The following is a 21,736-nucleotide window of genomic DNA, read 5'->3' on the forward strand; positions in this document are numbered from 1 at the left end:
GTTATCGGCCGTATTGCCCAGAGAATTGCTTCTGTAACAAGTATCTGCAGGTTGTGTGAATAAGCTGTATGTGAACATGTAAGCTGTGATAGTATCAGGGCTGCGTTCTGGGGATTTATTCAGTGCAAAGTCACAAGTTGCTTCTTTAAAGGAAAAGATTTAAGCTTTAGACACGGTGGGACGGGAAGAATGAACAACACGGAAACAATAAATACTAAAGACAGGAAAGAAAGCTCCTTAGTTCATTTAATAATCATTACATTACACCTACTATTTCCTGCTAATTGTTTTTATCTGCCGCAAAGATCTAAACAAATATCCAGTTTGATTCAAGGACAACTTAGTGTCGTTATGCAGCACAACGACATTCAGTTGTAGCTCATATATAACACAAGAAACACAAACAGCAGAACATTCATGGGGTGCATTTTATCAATTTGCATCATAATGAATGTAAACGGAAGATAATATGGCCGACATCTCAACGTCTTCACATTAAACATGAGGAAAACACATTCCCCGTCAGCTCTGTCTGTGTTTGAGCTCCAAGCATCAGGATGTGAACACAGAGTTCTCCTCCTCTGGTTCCAACCAGAGTCCTCCTCCTCTTGTCCACCAGAGTCCTGCTCTCTGTCCTGATGTCCGCCCCTCAAGTCCAGCTTGATCCTGGACCACTATGGATCCAGGTCTCTGTGACCTCCTGCTGCATGCTGGCTAGTGGAGTAGCCTCAGGCCCTAGCTGGGTTAGCTTAGCTTCCATCTGGGCTCTCCTCTCTTGGGCAGTTAGAGTGTGTGTGTGTGTGTGTGTGTGTGTGTGTGTGTGTGTGTGTGTGTGACAGACAGGTCTGGCTGGAAAAGCCATCTCTCTCTCTCTGCTCCTATAAATGGGGTCCAAGGCGAGGCCCTGGTTTGGGGGATGTCTGTTTTTTATGGACTGGAAAGTGGGACAGTTTAAGATGAATATAGTCTCTTTCTCTTTAGACGGCAGTCTGGATGGAAAAACGCAGCCGGAGCCAGGTTGTTGTCAGAGTGTAGACGAGCTGTACATGATGTAGCCCGAGTGAGTGCAGCCACTTTACGTCAGCGTCAGCACCGCTGATCGGGACACTCCGTGTTCTGTTCGGTGGAATGAGTCTGTAAACACAACGCTTTGTTCGTTTGTCCAGCAGAGAAAGTGAGTAAACTCCAGCTGGTGACAAATAAGGGACTACGTTCACATGCACACTCATATTCCACTGTTAGTATGAATATGACAACATTCTGAATTAGATATGGTTCATGTACACATGTTATTCTATTTGTATATTCTGAATGAGGTCTTATATTAATTAAAACCTGTGTGACATGTTGATATGAAGGAGGTCCAACAAGTCCTCCACCTCTGGAACACGCTGAGTCAACACAGGTTTTGATGCAAAGTTGACATATCTTCAAACCCAGCTGACGTTGGATTCACTGGTTCCGGTGATGAGGATGCAGCATGTGGTTGTTTGACGTTAATCAGAATATACACGGCTGCATGTAAACAAGAGTATTAGTGGAATATTCATTTTCATTAGACATGTAGCCTCACAGCTTATTAGACATATTGTGTTTTTCGGGATAGCGATGTCATTCCATCGATGCGTGCATGAGAGCTGCACCGTACCGCGCTGTGGAAATGTGGCATAAGTTCGTCCGCTGGTGCTTCATTGTGTGCTTCCTTTTCTTCACAACACGTTTCCCTCTCACCAAACTCCATGTGGTAACCTCCGCTCTGCCAGTTTCCCTTTTTTTGTCCTGCACCTGTCGCACAATGACATGATTCTTTTATTTTTACTCCCTAAAAAAATGCCTTATTAATACTTCCATAAACAAATGAAGTGGTACCACGAGATCCGCGCTGACAGCTTGATGATGGAGGTGAGGATGAAGCGAAGCACGGGGGATTTAACGCTTGTCAACAGTTGTCATGGAGAATGCTCCGGCTCTCTCAATCTTCTGCTCTCTCTGTTAATTGAAACCCAGGGATCTCTGTCTGACTCACTGTGGGCGGTTTGGGTTTCACCGGCGGTGAACAACAAGTTGTTTTGGCTTCGGCGGGGGGGAGGAAAGTGTTTTTTGGGGGGATTTTACTGTTGCACTATTTAGCCTGTGACCACATTGTGGCGTTTGGAGAGAAGATGTGGTCAGAGCTCCAACATTAATACGATTAACAGAAACATTGGCTTTCACAAGTACTGTTTTATTCACCACGAGTCCATGCTATTCCATCATTTTGTTTTTCAATTTTTCAAGTGTTGGCAGTCAGCCTTTGAAGCAATCCATCTGCCCAAACCTTCTGCATTCAGAGCGCTGAGGCGTGCAGTGTCCAATAACAACAGTCTTAAACCTTAATCCGGTTGTTCGTCATTTCTTTATATGATGTTTTCGCTTCAGGCGCATGTAGATGAAAATGTGAAGACCATGTCATCAAATAGTAGAAAGAAATAAAAGGTCGTAACAAAGCCAGATGTCATAAGTCAGACTCTCACAAGAATCCATCTCATCACTCTTAGAGTGATGCGTTTGGACCAATCAGCAGCCTGGGAGGAGCTACTGGCAGCTAGGGGGCGGGGCTTAGGTGTGTTTGTCGCAACACGGATAGGCGAATGTTCGTTCAAAACAACAATGGCGGCTCCCGAAGAGGTTAGCATAGATGCTAACAACAACATTAATAGCATCAGTTACATTAGAACTGGAGAGTATTTCTTCGTTGAAAGAAGAAGTGTTGTTCGTTGATCTGATTGGTTGTTAGCCCGTGATGGACGGTGATTGACGGATGGTTCATCCAATCACATGCCATGTGTTGTTTTTGAGAGCGCCTGCCCTTTTCCAAACAGTTTCCAATCGCTGCTTCTCAGATGGTTCTCTGTTACAAACCCTCTGGTGGGTGAGGTGAATGGACCGTCATTTACTAAATGAACATCATGCTGTATTGAAGAAGACTTGAAACTAGAGATTGAGACCATAAACTCATGTTTACAATGTTTACTGAGGTAATAAATCAAGAGAGAAGTAGAGTCATTTTCTCATAGACTTCTATACAACCAGAGGAGTCGCCCCCTGGTGGACACTAGAGAGAATGCAGCTTTAACACATGAAGCTTTGACTTCACTTGATAGAACCGGATCCAAGCAGACGTCGAGCTCTTGCCGTCTAAATGAAGAGTGAAATGAACAATATAGTTCATCGTAATTAATAACCGCAAATATCAACCTCTTAGTAACAAGTTTAGTAACACTGTTTTGATTCCTTTTTAGTATCGTGCGTAGGATTTAAATGTATCCTCATTATACACCCAAGATCTTCCTCACTCCTAGTGTTTTGGTTCACTTTGTAAAAAGAAAGAAAATAAGTTTAACGAAATCTTCACTAAATGGATAAAAATGAGTTAGTACTGCCTTGTCATTTGTTCACTGTAAAAATAATCGTTAGTTCTCAGAGTGATCGGAGCCGTAGAAATAAAATGACTTATATAATAAAATAACTTATTTTGCTTTCCTCTAAACTTTGTAGTTTCCATTTTGAGCATCTAGTACGAAGTTTGGTAAGACTTAAGAAAAGCAATCCTTTTTTTGAAATTTTAAAATGATTGTCTTAAAGCTAATATTGTTTGACTGCTCGCCTGTTCGTCACCCTCACTAAGGCCACAGCAGCAGTACCGGCCCAGCCGACGTCTGCAGCTAGCTCCATGCTGCTGTCACCAGCTGAGCACATCCACATGGACTGATGTTTATTCACGTCGGTGAGCTGCCATCTCCGCCAGAGGGAACAAAATAATTGCTCAAATTAATTGTTTCAGGCACTAAAGTGACTCCATGTACGAATACGTATCAGCAGATATTTAGTTTGAGGTATTAATAGTTGTACGAGTCTGGCTTCATGTGAAGACTATTTTTAATCTTCTACTTGTGACGTTAGTTAGCTGCTGTTCTTAGAATTAATTCTTCTGGACATAGTGTTTGATTTGGCACCTTTTGTGTGACATTAAAGAGTCTTTGTTACGTCTTTAACATAACAGAAGACCTCATGCCGTGTTACTGTGAAGACATAATGATTCTCAGTGACAGCGATGTGGGGAATCTCTTTTTAAAGGATCGGACCCCAAAAAATGACCCCGTCCATTCTCAACTCGGGGAGGATTCCTGACTCCGCTGGTTGTTTTCACAGCGAGGAGGTGATATCATATGGGTCCTGGGGCCTGGAAGCTTCTCCTGTCAGCAGGAATTCACTCTCAGTGCTGAGCGTTGGGCTATACATGCTATACAGGAAGAGGAGGGGAGGGGTGGATGGAAAGATGCTGTTGTGTAATAGCTGCAACCATAATAATAACCATCACAGTGTAAATAAAGTTGTACTGTCGATCGTTCTCCAATATTCAGTAGAACATGTGTTTCTAGTCTCTGAGCTGAAGGAAGTGGCAGTAAAGCCTGCCTCTCTTTCTGCTAGATTTGATTGGCTGTCGGGTCAAAAGTGACATTGACGAGCAATGCGACTATTTTAACTTTTCGCATGTCAAAAAAATTATAGAAAAATGCGACCCGCACCGCAATAGAGTTGTTGTTTTTTGCAGATGTCGTGCAATGAAAAGTTAGTAACAAGTTCAGTAATAGTTTGATTTCAATTCAAACCAGATTCCTTTTTAGAATAAAATGGAATAGAAAAGGGTCTGATTATATTTTTGACGGCGGGGCTATAGATGGCAGATTTGGCATTGGAGGAGGGAGGGTTGGATGGAAAGATGACGTTACATAACGCTGCAGGCTCTCCATCAGACCCTGCAGACTGGAGGAGGTGTGGTGTCCCTGAACAAGCTGTTCCCGAGACACGCTCCTCGCCGTGTGGATCCTTGCTGTCTGAGCGGTTCATCTCTCACCCTGTGTTTCGCTTGCCGGCGTGCCACGTGTCGTGTCACTATCACGTTTGCTCGGGGAGTCATTATTATCCCATGTTACATCCACGGACATCTCTGAAATATAAATATTGTCTTCTGTTACCGGCTAATAGCAGTGTGCAGTTGCTCTCCGATTCCTCCAGACCGATGTAATCGTCTCCAGGGGCCATCGCGGGTCACATACCTGGGTCACTTCTCATGACAAGCTCTGTGTCCATTTATCCTTATTTAGTGTTACTCAGTGAGTAGGGACACCGAAAATCCTCCCTCGCCGGGACATGAAAGAGAATATGTCTCATAATTGTCCACACTCTCGATAAAGTTAGAGCACAAAGTGCCGCGTGCTGGAGCGCCGTTGGGATGTTTGCAGGATGAAGTGACCTCCTTTGGCCTCTTCACATCGGCGGTGTCTGATTTTCGCCGCTCACCTGGGGCCCGAGACGAGTCCCCGAAGTCACGGTCCGTCTCCGGAGACATACTTGTGCGATGACGTCTCGTCTGTTCGAAAAAACTGCCTGCAGGCTTATTTTTAGCTTCAGGTTATACTGGTCTGTGTTTTCCATAGATGGTAACTAAAATAAATCCCAGTGGAGTGCAGCACGCTGCAGAGCCCTGCAGCCGGCTCAGCTGATGTTTCACGTGGTTCATTGAGTTCTCTTGCATCACCCGTCTGTTGGTTCCCCTGCCAAGTATTCGAAGCGTCTCTGCTTTTATCTCGGCGGTCGTTGATTGCGTCGGGTTCGTTTGCTGGAGTTGAGCCCGATAGTTCATTTAATGAGTTGATTCAGGCCCTTTGAGCTGGTGAGCGTACCTGGACTCTCTCTTTGGTTTCTAATGGAGGCTGAAGGTGCACTGTGTGTGTCACCGCTGAAGAATTAAAGACAAACTCAAATTTAAATTCATCTTTGTTAAGGAATCACCTTATAAATCTTTGTTTTGTTTTGATTTGTGTACTTATTTGGTCAAGATTGTAAAGATCAAAAAGAAGACGTTTTAATTGCGTTTGTGTTTGTGCAGCGTTCGTGAGCCCTACTGTACTGTAGTGCATCTGGTAAAGCCCTAATGAGGTGGGAATCAGTGCGAACGTTATGAAGCTGAGGCAACCAGCCAAGCTCAGCAGCACAATGGATCCTCCCAAATGTAGACGGCTGTAAAGGGACCAACGTGTTTAACACTAACCGTTGACGTAATGCTCTGTTGACCTGTTGACAGAAGCTTTCTCAACGTTTGTACCGTTTCAAAGTTTGCGATCGTCTCACACAAGCTTGATACAGTCAGACGTCTCGTAGTCTTTCATTCTTTTAGGTTGTTAAAAAAGTCCTCTTTACATTTAGATGTTATTTAGTGTTGAACATGAAGAACAAAAGGCTTTACAAGCAGTTCAACCAGACTGACAACTGAAGAGGGCAGAAAGAAGAAACCGGCAGTCACTGGAAAAAGAAACTAGACTTTTAGCATCAAAATGTGCAGATTCAAACAGGAACAACTTCCTGTTTCAGTGTCAAGTGTTTCACAATAACGATCAAGTGTCACTTACAGTCTTCTGCACTGAAACCAGTCAAATCAAAGGGTTTTAATCATTCAATTCTTCTTCTTTTGGAGCCCAAACTATTTACAATATGAATAATACATTTGGTGACTATATTGTGTTCTTTATGTCTCCAGTAAAATAGTCATTATTAGAAAAGAATGAAACATCGATATCACAGAGTCGGAGACACAAAAACACCCCTAAATACATGTTCTAGCTGCAGTATGATTCTAGTTGATATAAGTGAGGAGCATTCAGATTTCAGTTCTACTGCAGCGTTAAAGAACTGAGCGATAATGTTTCACTCAAACTTGTCTCCCTGACTGACGTTCGGTTGGCATCACGAGCCGAGGGTTTCACAGCTGAATTAAAGGAGGAGGAGGATGTAATACGTGCCGACTCTACGCCTGCTACTTGTGTATCTTTGGAAATTTGAGGGCAAAACGCTGGAGGAGATTTTCCTCATGGGGATTATATAGTGTGTCACCTGGCAGGCCTCACATTAACATTAGGAGTCATCACTACCACAGAGAGGAGCTGGCTACTCTCCTGTGAGCTGTATGGTTTTCACCCAGCCAGCCGTACGTCGGCATCAACCATCTTCTGCTCGTGTGCAGCCAGGCGGCGACCTCCAGTTCTTCAGAGGGAAGCCGACGCTTCACGTCTTAAACCTGCATTCTCCATGTTGTTTGCGTCAATGACCAGACAGTTGACTTAAAATCCAAGAAACCTGCACTGACACATTAGCAGTCCTACGAAAGTCCAGCAACACGAGTCAATTTCTGCCTGCTATGTGAATACAGACTTTTCAAAATAAACTTCCATCTTCACAAGAAACTACTCGATTTAGGCAACAAAAATACTTCTTTAAGCCGATGCTTCATGTGTCAAAGCTGCATTCTCTCTAGTGTCCACCAGGGGGCGACTCCTCTGGTTGTATAGAAGTCTATGAGAAAATGACTCTACTTCTCTCTTGATTTATTACCTCAGTAAACATTGTAAACATGAGTTTATACGGCGTCTCTACGTCACTCCTCCTCAGTCCTAATATGGTCACTTCCTGTTCACTGGTTGCAAAAAAACAAGATGGCGATGGCCAAAACCGCCGAACTCGAGGCATCAAAACACCAGTCCACAAACGGAGTCATGATGACTACGTCCACTTCATATGTGCAGTCTGTGTGTACAGCACTTCTTCATCCACGCTAGCAGAAGTTTGTCAAAGTCGACATATTTTGCAGTCTTCTCCTCAGATGATCCACGCTTGTGCATCAATGTGACTTTAATACATGTTTTTTGTTGAATTCGAGCAACATTAAGCCCAAAAGCAGAGAGCAGAACATTGGTTTGGCGCTTGACAGAGAAGAGCTGGAAAACAAACTGGTGGTTTTCATGGTAGAAGTAATGCTAAGACTCTACCAGACCACAATCTCTCAGATAGAATTACTTGGCATTTGTCAGCTGTAATTGGTTGAAGACAGAGTGTGTGTGTGTGTGTGTGTGTGAGAGAGAGAGAGAAGGGTCTAAATCTGTGTGTGGTTGCATGGGCCAAAGTGAAAAGTAATCTCTTTGGTGATTGCCATAAGATTGCAATGGTGATGACAGCAGAGATTTAAGTTCGATGGATGGCAGGAACCTTGACGTGTGTGTGGGGGTGGGTGGGTGTGTCGGTGTGTGTGTGTGTTGGTGTTTGTTCCTGTGACACATGGAGCCAGGACGGTGTTATTATAAACGCTCTGTCCGGCAATTTGTCATTAAATTCTGGCTGGGAGCTGCAGCATCACATGTCTGTTTTAAACCGGGCGAGGGGGACAAGGCGCCACGACCGGTCCCAGTAACAACCCGCCGTGAAGGTGCACACACACACACACACACATTAGGAGAATTGGGTGAAAGCAACTGGTTTTAACATATCGTTTCATCGTTTCTATAAGCGCGTGTTGCAGCTGGAAAAAGGAGGCTTGGTGCCATTTATTGTTGCCGGATCCGATCGCCTTTCGTTAAGTGCTGGCGTTAGCTTTACACAAACCACGATATCTACGCTACCTAGTAGTTCATTGTACAGAAAGCGATTTACCGGATATCAAAAAGTACCGCACTAGTTTGCCTCCTGCTGTTTTCTGCTCAGATCATTGTAACTACAGTTAGAGGACATAAAGGGCGTGACTGACTGTGAATTACGTTTTTTCAGATGACAGCGATATTTTTCTCCACCACCCCTTAAAAACTCCAAACAACCCTTCCACGCATCATCCTTTCTGACGGTCTGATTTTGAGATGTCGACCTGATATGTACATAGTTTATTCTACACATATAAGTTGTTTCTCAAATTTCTAACGCAACACCATCAGCCTTTTGTCCACAATGCAAGACAGCGAGACGAGGAGGAAAATAAACAGAGAATCTCTCCTGCTTCAAACTGTCCTCAGCATGTTGGCCTTCAATAATCCACCGTTGGTCAATACATTAAAGCACAACTGTTGCATTTGGGTTATGGATGGAATGGTCACCTTATGTTTTAATTAAGACTCTATGCTGTTATACTTCAGCTTAATAAGGAAACTGTCATGCATGTAACAACAGTAAGTAAGTATCACTAATGCAACAAATGCTCCAGTTGTATTTATTTTGAGGTGAAGGTTTAGTTGGTCGCCTAGTTCTCAAAAATGATCTCCAACGGCAGCCTTTACTGTCGAGTTGTGCAAAGATGATCGTCTCCATTAGTCCCGCTCGTCCTTCATTCAGCAGCAGCACAGCTTCTCGTCTCTGGACATGTCCTGCTGTGTTCATAGTAAGAAACCCAGCAGCATCCTTTTTACTCAGGATCTCTCTGGACATCTTGACCGGTGATTCAGTGCAAACAGATAAATGATCTCATCCGTGTGGGATGTAAACTGATTCCATCATCTCCGTGTTCTGCTGCTGTTCTCTCTGAGGTAAGACCGTTCACTGAGAGTGGAAGTCTTAATGAGAACCTGGTGGTAAACGGTACGAGGTCACAGTTAAAGCAGGTTTCTAGTACGATGCAGTCTTCCTGTGATAATCAGCACACCCATTCCTCAACCATTTGTTTGTGGACTAACGTTTTACAGCCTTGAGTTCGGCAATTTTGCCGTCGCCATCTTGGATTACGGCCGTTGTCATGTTGTTTTTTTTGCAACCAGTGAACAGGAAGTGAGCATATCTGGACTGAGGAGGAGTGACGTAGAGACGTCGTACATGTCTCTGGTAGAGACCTGTCAATCACCGTGTAGAAGATGTCCAGTGTTTTGACACATAGATGTGTCTTTTCGTAAGATACCATACGTACTGTTGTGTGAGGATACGATGCCTTCAGCGACTTCACAGACATTTATTGAAATGAAAAGATCCCAGGTTGGAAAAGGACACAGTTGATGAAGCAGTAGTGACGTATATACATATAAAACAACGTTGCAGATATTTAGGAAAGAGAATTAACTGATGAAATTGATTTATTTTTTTCTTTAAAAAGAGATGCTTATCTTGAGTAAAGACTGAGAGGATTGACATATGTGGACTAAATCAAAAATGTGAATATTTAGAAAAGTGTGCCTTCTCAATGATGAACATAATTTGTTTCATAAGATCCATTTTTATGGAAACCAAACAATACTTTGAGTAAGATAAGAAATAGATTTTCTACAGAGAGATATTCTGATTACAGTTACAACAGAACGTGAGACGTCTGGCACGTTAGTGACATTTATTGTGCAAAATCAGCACAAAGTCTGTATCAGGTAGCCACAGGGACTGAAGCTCAGATCCAGAGGGGTGTGTGTGTGTGTGTGTGTGTGTGTGTGTGTGTGTGTGTTCGTCCTGTCGAGCTCTGAGAGGAAGTCTGAGGATGTTTTATTTGTACTGTACTCAAGAGAATCTGCCTGCAGGTAAAACATATGGAGGTGATTTAAGATAACAGACTTGTTGATGCGGTCACACAGACGTGTTTCTGACTCCACATCTTGTCTGAATAACGGCGGTCTGAGTGCACGAGTCTGTCTTTAACATCCTGACGCGTCTCTCTGAGCCTCCGGTGTTTGAGGGGAAACGTGGTCACATTCATATTCAGTATTTGTTTCTAAATGTAATGTTGAAATGAGCTGCTAAGCTTTATGCATTATGATTTCAACCGGTCCGTTCTCAGGAACGCCCGGTAGACAATTCTTAAATTTTGGTACAAACGTCCTCCTGGACTCAAGAATGAATTGATTCAAATTTGGTGGTCAAAGGTCACTGTGACCTCACAAAAAAACGTGTTTTAAAGCTGCATTCGCTCTAGTGTCCACCAGGGGGCGACTCCTCTGGTTGTATAGAAGTCTATGAGAAAATGACTCTACTTCTCTCTTGATTTATTACCTCAGTAAACATTGTAAACATGAGTTTATGGTCTCAATCTCTAGTTTCAAGTCTTCTTCAATACAGCATGATGTTCATTTAGTACATTATGGTCCATTTAGAGTCAAACAGACCATAAAGCAGGGATGCTTTAGGGGCAGGGCTACACAGTGATTGACAGGTCTACTGGAGACTTATACGGTGTCTCTACGTCACTCCTCAGTCCAAATATGGTCACTTCCTGTTCACTGGTTGCAAAAAGTCACGGCGGCAAAGCCCATATTCCAAAATGGCGACGGCCAAATCAACTATTCAATTTCTTGATTTATTATTTTTCACCATGAGCACCGACAGGAGGATGCTCGACCACATACTTTGTATGGATGAGCTTGTCATCTGCATGCAGCGTAATTATTATTTATTCATTTATGCAGTTGGAATTGGAATGAAATGTATTCTAAAGGGAGTGCTGGTGTGATTTTTCTAAAGTTATCCCTCTTTTTTCCACCACAAGGGGAAAAACTTTTATAGATTTGATATTGATCTGAAATATCTCAAGAACTGAATATTGGCTCAGTCGCAGTGTTTCCTGACTTATTAAACTGATGAATGTCATTCTGCGTAACGGATGCATTTATGACAGAGCTCTGAATCAGGTGTAATAATGCTACTGAGCAATGAAACCACAGACGCTACCATTCTACCACAGTGAAGGATTTGTCTGTGATTACTTTGTGGATAAAAATAAATATGATTTGATCTGATTTCCAATCAGGCTGTCACTTGAGTCTCGACAACTTGCTGCCAGGCTTTGCGGCCTATTATTTAATAACTTGTTATTTGATTATCTGGATCATCTTCTGATTGGTCTCAGCAGATGGAAACTTGCAGCCTGGAATATTTAGGATCGTCCGTCTGCTGCGCGCCCTCAAATTAAATCAGATCCCAGACCAGAGACCGTCAGCGTGATCACTTCAGCTGAAGTGTGAAGCTAAATTGAGACGCTCCGTCTTTAACCAGCGGGTTATTTTAAGGAACCGGTTCCTGACATAAACGCAGACGGACATTACGGGAAGAACGCACGTTATTTTTATCTGCTCCCACTTATTGAAGGTCCTCAAAACACTTGTGAGGTCTCCACGTCTAACCACACGGGGAAAGATCGTCCTCGTATGAGAAGCAATATTAGCTGCTGTCATTTCTGTGGTGTTGATTATTTGTAATTATGACGGCTATCATTTTTATTTACTTGGCCTGACGTGTGTGTGTGTGTGTGTGTGTGTGTGTGTGTGTGTGTGTGTGTGTGTGTATAAACAAAAATGTATCGGAAATTCCTACAAAATAGATTTGCCATTAGTGAAGCTAACGACTAATAAACAATATGTTATATTATAATTATATGAAATTAAAACCATAATCTAATTTAAAGTGACACACTAACACAACCTGAGCCAACACACATTCATTAACCGTCAACGTGTTTTCATTTAAATGAGCGGCATCAAGGCCGGCGAGCTGCAGTCTGAGCAGCATCGGCCTTCGTCCTCGTCTGCAGCCAGCAGACGGCTCATTAATTGTGTCACTCACTCGCCCCAAACATGAATCCTTGCTTCTTCCCTTCTCTCTTGCTCATGCAGCCACCCAAACTGACTCCTCTGTCACTTTTTCCACTCTTAATTGTCAATTAGGGAAGGTCATTTTCCAGCTGGGCTACGGACAGTGAGTGATTTTGTTTATTTTTTTTGCCGTGTCGGTAGAACTCACAGTGCAAACAGCCCACTCACTCCAACTGGAGAGAGTAACTACATGCATTACTGTTGAAATGAAATACAACTTGTCTATTTCTATGCATCAAATCACTCTTAAATGATGTTTTTTCTTTGCGTTATTAACCCTTCATTCTATTGTCTCGCATGCATCTGTCTGCAATTGTTCATGTTATTTATTTTAATTTCTTAGTTTTATCTTTTGTTTTCTCGAACTGCACTTTATCTGTCTACAAATATGTTTGATTCATTCAGTCATTGATTTTAAACCTTACAAGAACACGAATAACTGTTTTTCAGTGTTGCTAATTTAACGTAATGAATCCAGCATTTATTGCATCCATGTTCACCAGCGTGCAGTCGTCTTCTTCCTCCCGGTCTTTGCTGGCACATTGCTGGTACATTGCTGGCACATTGCTGGCACATTGCTGCATATCTTTTTGTGTTACTGCCATCTGTCTATGACAAGAATGTTCATTGCATCACCCTTGTGTGTGCGTCCTCATGCACGAGACAAAAATAAACCCACTCATTAAAAACCTGCTCCATAGTGCTGCTGCAGGTCAAAGGCTCCACACATTAAGACCCTTAATGTGTGTCAATGTTCATCCAACGACAAACACCATTTTATTTGAGCTTGTAGCTCATCCTCGACCAACGAAACCGCAGCTGACAAAACAATCTCAACTCAAGGTCCACTGACTCGATCTGGGACGTCTGATTCCGATCTACAGTTCTGAGGCAGATGAAGTGAGTTGAGACTGTTTTGTCTCTGACACCTGTGAGGGAGGTTCTTCCTCTCATTGATGTACTCTGACAATTTAGCTTCTGCCGTCTTTAAGATTGAAACTTCTACCTGTTTCGTTCTAGGAATAACGGTGCTAACCAGAACCATATAGGGTTCTAGAACCTTTTTAAAAATAAAGAGGCTTCTCGCTAGAAGCCAAAATAACGGGTCTTATCCATAGACTATATATAGAAGAAGTGAACGTAGTCACTCATTTGTTTGTGGACTGATGTTATGAAGCCTCAAGTTTGGCGATCTCGCTATCACCATCTTGGATTACAGCGGTTGCCATGTTGTTGTTTTTGTCCACTGTTCTACTCGGAGCTCTCAGTGGAGGTTTTAGTCCAGAACCTCTTCACCTCCAAAGGGTGTAAACAAGAACCCATCTAGGTGCTTCTACCAAGAACCCTGCATCCCTTTTACATGCCATCGATCTTTCCATCTTTCTCGGCCCTAACCGAGGTTTTAGTTTACCAGGTCACTAATTATGGTTCAAAATTGCAGTTTTGGGATTTATTTTGGCTGGAAGAATCTTTTAACACCCATGCTTTCAACAGTCTTTGAATAACTATTTTTTCCAGAAATGGTTCCTTGAATGAAAGGGTTCTCAATAGAACGTCTTGAAACCCCTTATTGTTAAGTGAATAACAGTAAGCCCTGTTGTGTTCTCCATTCTACACACAGTGGCGTCTTATTGGACGTGACTGGTTGCATTGCTGTCAGAAACATCCAGCTCTCCATCTTGCTTTCTTCTATCTTGGCTTCCTAGTTGCTCTGAGAAGCTCAGAATGTAATGTTTTTCATAGCATCTGGTTAAAGCAAATGGTTTATTCAGGGTGAGATTTATCTGATGGAAGCTTTCGTCACACATGATGTGTTCAAGGACCTTCGGATACATGGAAATCCAATGATTATGACAGTTTTTACAGCTTCTGGCTGTGATAAATGGAGTAGTTTTGGCAGTTATTTAAAGAAATTATGCTTTTCCATCCCGCCGGTGGGTTTTGGGGGATTAAGGAATGATGAACACTTTATTCTTGCAACCGTATGCAACAATCAGGAGATTTAATCCTTCTGAAGATTTACAATCATAGCACTAAAGCGACTCTCTGACGAACTGTAAATTAGTCCACATAATGTCTCAGCTCTTTATTGTGTCTGGCTGTCACTGGCTGTAGGTCTCCGTGTCCATGTATTCCTGTTTGCAGTAGTCAGTCATAACTCAGAGAGATTTACTGAGCTTGTCTCTGACTGCTATGAGCCGGGGAAGAGACAAACTTCATTGTCCACCTGCTGAGCTTTAACTGGCCTTGACCAAAATACACTGTTGTTACTGGGGATGGGACTTAACGACGTACTAGCATTATCTTTGTTTGCTTGTGGTAGTGCAGAATTGATTTTAATAACAACCTTCGTTTCCCTTTTTAAAAGTTTGATTTTGGGGAATTTATAGGCAGAAATGGAACATAACATTGTTTTCATTAGTGTATAATCGCATGAAACTAAGATTCCTTGTGTTTTCGTTAGCTTAGAAGAAACCCTTCACATCTAGATAGAGAGCAGTAGGCGGGGTCCGCCATGTTGCGCCGCCATGTTTCTACAGTAGCCCAGAACAGACAACCAAATACTGGCTCTAGGAGAGCCTTTTGGGTTTTTATGTTGCCTAAAGGCCACCGTGGTTCTCTTCAAGGTTGCAAAGCTTTTTAAGGAAAGGGCTATTGAGATTGGTGCAATCGGCAACCTCGCCACTAGATGCCACTAAATCCCACAAACTGGTCCTTTGATCTTTTAAACCCAGATTTTGGCCTTAGATATCCCCTTAAAGTGGAACTGAAGTTTAAGTTTAGGTTCTTCCGTATTTCAAAAGAGAATAAAACCTGTTTTGGTCCTATTTCCTTTGCCTATGATTGTTGATTCAAGATTACTTTTTCAGCAATCCCAATTAGCACTGGTTTGTACTTCCACTTTGGAAATACAGTAGATGTTTGTTACTCCAGCTCGCTAACATTAGCACTGATTCCCTCGTTGGGAAACTGGGACACATTTGGAATGTGAAATGGCCGATACGAAGGAGTTGTCTACCTAGCGTTAGCCGTTTCTCTGTTGTTGTTTTTCCAATTCAACTAAATGTTATTTGGATGGCCCAATATCACAAATCCAAAATTCACCTCAGAGGGCTTTACAATCTGTACAACATACATCTTCTGTCCTTGGACCCTCACATCAGATAAGGACCCCCCCCCCCAAAAATACCCTGAAAGTGACCAGATAAAATACATGGCAACAGGTAGTCCTGTCCTTTGACCGCACGTTACTCAGAGATTTAAATCACGACGCTGAGGGCATATGGAGTTGCTCTAGTCACAGATAAGACAAAGCAACGGCTCTCAACTCTGGCCCCCAGCTGTTTGTTGAAGTTGTTTAAAACGTTTGGCCCGTTTTTAAAATGAAATACCCAATTAATTGAGCTGTCTCCCAAGCATATTGTTATTCTGCAGTTGTGCAACTTGAGGAATTTAAAAATACTTTCCCCACCACTGTTAAGGCTTTTGGCATCTCTTGTGCTGTTATGAAATACTAGAGGATTAAAAACATGTATAATAGTGGAACCCAGGAATTTGTGGCTGGCACGTCTCGTCCATCCATAGCTTCTCTGAGTGCAGCCCAGCAGCGTGCTAACGGGCCAGAACAAGCTAATGAAATAACTTCATTAGGGGCCACATGAAGTGAGCAAAAGAAGCAGAACATGAGGCCCAGAGGGTGGTCCCCGCTTCTTTTTAACAGGGCTCTGAGGTTGTGGACGATGTTGCATAACACCATCTGCATGGTGTTACGGTACTGGGGTCTGCTAGTCCTGGAAAACTCGTACAGTATTTCTAGAGTTGTGGATATACTTCGTTACGGACTACTTTCAAATTGATAGTATCTCCTACAGCTTTACGCTCCAGACCTGAAAAATGCTTGAATACTTGAGCTACATTGAGATGATGTTTTGAGCTTTAAATAACCTCCTCATCCAGCCTGTGTGGCTGCGTTTCCACCCCTCAGATGGTAAATCTTGGCGTGAAAAAGGTCAGGTCAGAGTGAAAAGGGTCAACTTCTGCCTGCTACACAGAGCCTATTGAGTTTACTCATCACAAGACCGTAAACCCAGCAGTTATGTGGAAGACTTGGGGGAGGGGGGGATGGGCTCAGTTTGAGACTGCCAGGCAGGACTCCACTGCTGCACTTTCAAATCCCCGTGGGAATGCAATGGTGCATGAGATACCTTTGCAGGGTTCGGCTGGTCTGAAGCCTTGATCATTCGGCACTGGTGTGGTCAGCCATGATGACAAGGTCACAACACATTGACTGTTGTGTGGGATCTTAAAGTCAGGAGGTTGTCGTTGTACCTTGACGTGAGATACCCGGTGGTGACATTCGCTCATCCATGCAATATTGATGGAGGCCCGAACGCTTGGTGTTGTAGGGACTCCTCAGAGGGGCTAGTTGGTGAACTAGCTGGCCCGGCTAGCACAAGTCGATCACATTAGCTCCAAGAGTTTCTCTCCAATTTTTCTATCCACTGCAGGTTCAGCAAAGCTAATAAGTTATCATAGTTTCCTGCATTTTGAACTCTCCGGCTCTCTTTCCCTATCAAGGTCACCACTTTCCTAAAAGGGCTTGCTGTTGGTCACCGGTGCAAATTTGTGGGTTAAACGGTCCAGCCAAACCACTTGAAAGTGGTGATTCCATTGAAAATAATTGAGTTTGCCAGCATTATTTTAACATTTGAATATGCTGGTGTGACCGGGCCTCAAGAGGGAGATTGTTTCAGTCCATCCAAATCACAAATAATCTGAAAATCTGAAAGAAACAGGGATGTGGGACAACTTCTCAGGCAGGAACCAGTTAGTAACAAGGGTATTTTATTGTCATTGCACAACAGGGTTGCACAACAATATCTAGATCGCAGTCCCATTTTACTGCACAACAAATCACAAAAAATCATTTTTGGAGAATGGAGGCCGAGTTGAGGAGTCTCACAGCCAGAGGAAAGGAGCTGTTTTGAAGTCTGGTGGTTCATCAGCTGATAATTCTGTATCTCTTTCCAGACGGCAGAGTGAACAGGTTGTGTCTGGGTGGGTTTTAGCTTTTAATATCCCTTTATCTCTTCGCAGGCACCTCTTGTCACCAATATAACCGATGCTCAGTAGATGGGTACCAATGATTCTCTGGGCGGTTTTAATCACCTGCTGTACATGTCAGGTTGTTTGTAATGCTAATTCCCAGGATCTTAAAACTTGCTCCACCTCAGCTCCATGGGTGTGTGTCTTTACCTCCATTTTTTTTTTTTCTAAAAATCAACAATCGGTACAATGTCAACTGTGCTAACTTGAAACCACTGTTGTGTGTTGGTACATTTCAGGTGGCTGGATGTGGGCGTGGCCAACCTGACATGCACTTCGTACTGGGTGATGTACCTGCAGGTCATCCAAGAGTCTGTGTGGCCAGGAGGAGCTCTGCCGACAGCACCTCAACTGGAACGCAGCCGGCAGCAGAAGGACGGTACCCGGCAACAAGCCTTGCACTGTCTGATGAGACTCCTACCAGGTACGTGCACAAACACGCAGACAATATATATTGTTATAGGATTTTGTTCTGTCTAATATCAGTATCGGCCTCAAAACTTGGGCCCTAGTTTCATAGACTTTTAGAAGAAGTGGGCGTAGTCATTGTGATGTCACCCTTTGGTTTGTGTGCGACTGATGTTTTGAAGCCTTGAATTCGGTATTTTAGACGGCGCCATCTTGTTGTTTAACCAGACGTGGCACGAGAGGGTGGAGTGAAGTGCAATTTAACCCAGAATAAGACATGTTTAGGCGACCAAAACGGCTATAATGAAGTTCTGCGAACTCCCAGACCGGACAATGCCGTGGTAGAGACCTGTCAATCTCAGTAAGCCCCGCCCTAAAGCATCCCCTGCTTTATGGTCTGTTTGACTCTAAATGGACCATAATGTACTAAATGAACATCATGCTGTATTGAAGAAGACTTGAAACTAGAGATTCAGACCATAAACTCATGTTTACAATGTTTACTGAGGTAATAAATCAAGAGAGAAGTAGAGTCATTTTCTCATAGACTTCTATACAACCAGAGGAGTCGCCCCCTGGTGGACACTAGAGAGAATGCAGCTTTAAGACACGTTTTTTTGTGAGGTCACAGTGACCTTTGACCACCAAATTTGAATCAATTCATTATTGAGTCCAGGAGGACGTTTGTACCAAAATTTATGAAATGTCTACCGGGCGTTCCTGAGAACGGTCATTTTCTCATAGACTTCTATACTACTAGAGGAGTCGGCCCCTGGTGGTGAGTAGAGAGAATGCAGGTTTAACACATGAAGCATTGGCTTCACTTTTCAGAACCGGAGGTTGCCGCCTGCCTTGTGTAAATATTTCTAGCAATAAAATGAATGCCTCAAGTTATGACAGAGGGGTAGGAAAACACGACAAACAGCTGGTTACACATTGTTTAATTCTCTGTGTCTCCAGATCTGATCTCAGACCTGTTGGGCTCAGACAAGTACAAACTCTGTTGGCAGACTGCACTGGACTCTCTTCAAGACCCCTCCATTAACAGGTGAACACACACACACACTATACACTCGATGATGAAGATTCTCCAAACTATTAACAAATATAGTTAAAAGAAAAAGGAAGGAGACTTAAGGTGTGAAGCATGATGGGATCTACAGTTTCTACAGTCTGTCGGTTGGTTTACAACTTTGGTCCAGACTGAAATATATCTAATTGACTTGAACTTTGGACATCCTCTGAACTCCCATTGAGCGTCATAGTCAGGTGAACATTATAGTCTGTTCATTACTTTGGTTTATGGCCAAATATCTGCAAAACTAATGTAGTAGGAAGTGCATACATTGCAGTCCCGTTTGTCCCTTAGTGGCTTATTATTTGGTTCACAAATTCATGTTTCTCTCAAACTGACCATCAGGTCAGAATTTAATTGCAGAGTCATGTGATGATTTCCACTCTTTAGTGTTCCAGTTTGTTGATACTGCAGCCTCATTCTGTTGTTCATCTGGCACAGTCTTTGTATGCAGTAATTCAGTTGGAGAGTTACTTCCTCTGCTGTTGAACAAGCGTGTCCGTTCTGACCCGGCCTCTCTTCTCCACTGTGTTTTTCTTTTTTACAAAAAACACTGAAATCTACATATCCAACATGTTTCCAAGGTGCCAAAAGTGTTAACAATGTTGGAATATTTTAATTGAGTCTTTACCTGCTATAAAGTAAACTATTCACATTGTAACATCCTCTACTTCAGCCTCTCCTCTCTCCTCTCTCCTCTCTCCCCTCTCCTCTCTCCTCTCTCCTCTCTCCCCTCTCCTCTCTCCTCCCCTCTCTCCTCTCTCCTCTCTCCTCTCTCCCCTCTCTCCTCTCTCCTCTCCTCTCTCCTCTCTCCTCTCTCCTCCCCTCTCTCCTCTCTCCCCTCTCCCCTCTCCTCTCCTCTCTCCCCTCTCCTCTCCTCTCTCCCCTCTCCTCTCTCCTCTCCCCTCTCCTCTCTCCTCTCTCCTCTCTCTCTGTGTTCACTTCCTGTAGTTCAGTCAGAGTGTCTCCTCCTTGTTGTCACATGACTGTTGGTCTCAGATGAATTAATCATGACTTCATAGTTTCACTGAGGAGCTCACAGCTTAATGTTTTTACACAATCTGGTTAAAGTGAACGTTTTATTAGAGGAGAGATTTATAATGACAACATGTAGAATAAAATGTTGTTGATGAAATATCACAATGTTAAGCTTCAGTTTGGCTGCTTATTCTGACGGAAGTGTTCATCACACATGATGTGTTCAAGAACCGACGATAATGGCATTTTCTATAGCTTCTGGCCGTGATAAACGGAGTAGTTTTGGTGAATGTTTCAAGAAAACATGCTTTTCAATCCCGCCGGCGGGTCTTGGGGTTCAGAGGCTCAAAGGTTTCTGCTGGAAACGGTACAACCAGCAACAATAATGACGCCACGCCGTTCACTCAGCTCACAGCTCGTTGTCCACTCGGATGCTGAAACACTACCTGGTGATCCTCTTGGATCTGACCGGCACGCTTTGTATACTTGCCACATGGTCTGCTGTTTGGACGTGCTGGCTTTGTTAACAAGCAGATGTGTCTAATGAAGTGGCCGGAGAGTGGACGTGCTCACTCGGAGAGAAGCTCACCTGGAAATCGTAAATCTTGAACACATTTCATCACTAAACAGACAGTTGAGTAAACAGCTGGAGAGCTATGAAAAGGTTTCACAGATGTAGAAACAAACAGAGTCCCAGACAGACATCAGGATCCACTGAACCAACCCAAACAATTCTAAACCTTTCACTTTTCTCCACATTAACTTTTGTTAGAGAATTTACATTTTGGATTTGATTAAAAGTTTACAGAATTTTGCCAGACGAGAAGTTGTTTCTAATTCGTTGTCAGTGGGTCTCAGTTCTCCTGAACCTGATTACTTTATCTTTGCTTGACATTGACTGTGAATATGAGCCTTAAAGAATGATGTCCAGTGAGTTAGAGTTTAATAGTTCAGTTGTGCGGCGTGTGGAAGAGGAAGTCCTGTCCTGGATATCCAAAGCACACCAGCTGTGTTCTCATGTCCTCACCCGGCCTCATTCACCTGAAGTCACGAGTAGAGGTGCAACTAAATAAAGAAAGGAGCAAGTATAACTTTTAGAGATCCGCAGATCACTCTTCTTCTCCACCGATCATTGATCCATATTATCAGATACAGATCCTTTTGTTGTTTGATTACAGCAGCTGGTCTACAAGGATCCAGAATATTTATTATTTTGCCGCCGTCACAAAAAACATTTCTTTTTTTTTCTGAAGTCAGTAAACCATCAAAAGCTTGAAATGTTATACTTTTACTTTGTTTTAGTAATTTATAATGTTGTTTTTCTTCATAAAACACACAATTCAAATGATTAGGAAATAAAAGATTATATTTTTATTGTCATTATTTTAATGAAGTATAACGATGTTCTTAGAGCTCGTGTTATGAAGTTAAACAGCTCATAATTCATCTCTAATATCTGTTTTATATTCATGTGAAAACATCTCCTTCAATCTACTGGATTTATTCTAGTTTATCACAAAAACCACATTTTACAGATGACATGTGAACACATCATGATAACGTTATAATGTACCTTCAGCTAGTACTCATGTTCACTGAGCAGAGCCTGAAGGCATCATAATGTAACCTCCATTGGTTAGCCGTTACCGGTGCTGCTAACGTTACTAGCTCTCCTCCTGTTGGTTAGCCGTCAGCGGTGCTGCTAACGTTACTAGCTCTCCTCCTGTTGGTTAGCCGTTAGCGGTGCTGCTAA

General features: G+C 42.9%; 1 protein-coding gene across 1 annotated transcript in view; it reads left to right on the plus strand.

The window, feature by feature from the left end:
* The first annotated feature begins 13,240 nt into the window (after positions 1-13,240).
* Positions 13,241-21,736, plus strand: part of LOC116400541 (sorting nexin-19-like) — a 12,186-nt gene continuing 3,690 nt past the window's right edge. The window contains exons 1-2 of the mRNA XM_031878432.1: positions 13,241-17,946; positions 18,891-18,978. Coding sequence (XP_031734292.1) covers positions 17,811-17,946; positions 18,891-18,978 — 224 coding nt within the window. The 5' untranslated portion in view covers positions 13,241-17,810. The remainder of the gene's footprint in view (positions 17,947-18,890; positions 18,979-21,736) is intronic.

Source organism: Anarrhichthys ocellatus, unplaced genomic scaffold, assembly GCF_004355925.1.
Source record: "Anarrhichthys ocellatus isolate YVR2014 unplaced genomic scaffold, GSC_Weel_1.0 scaffold178, whole genome shotgun sequence".
In the NCBI taxonomy this organism is placed as follows: Eukaryota; Metazoa; Chordata; class Actinopteri; order Perciformes; family Anarhichadidae; genus Anarrhichthys; species Anarrhichthys ocellatus.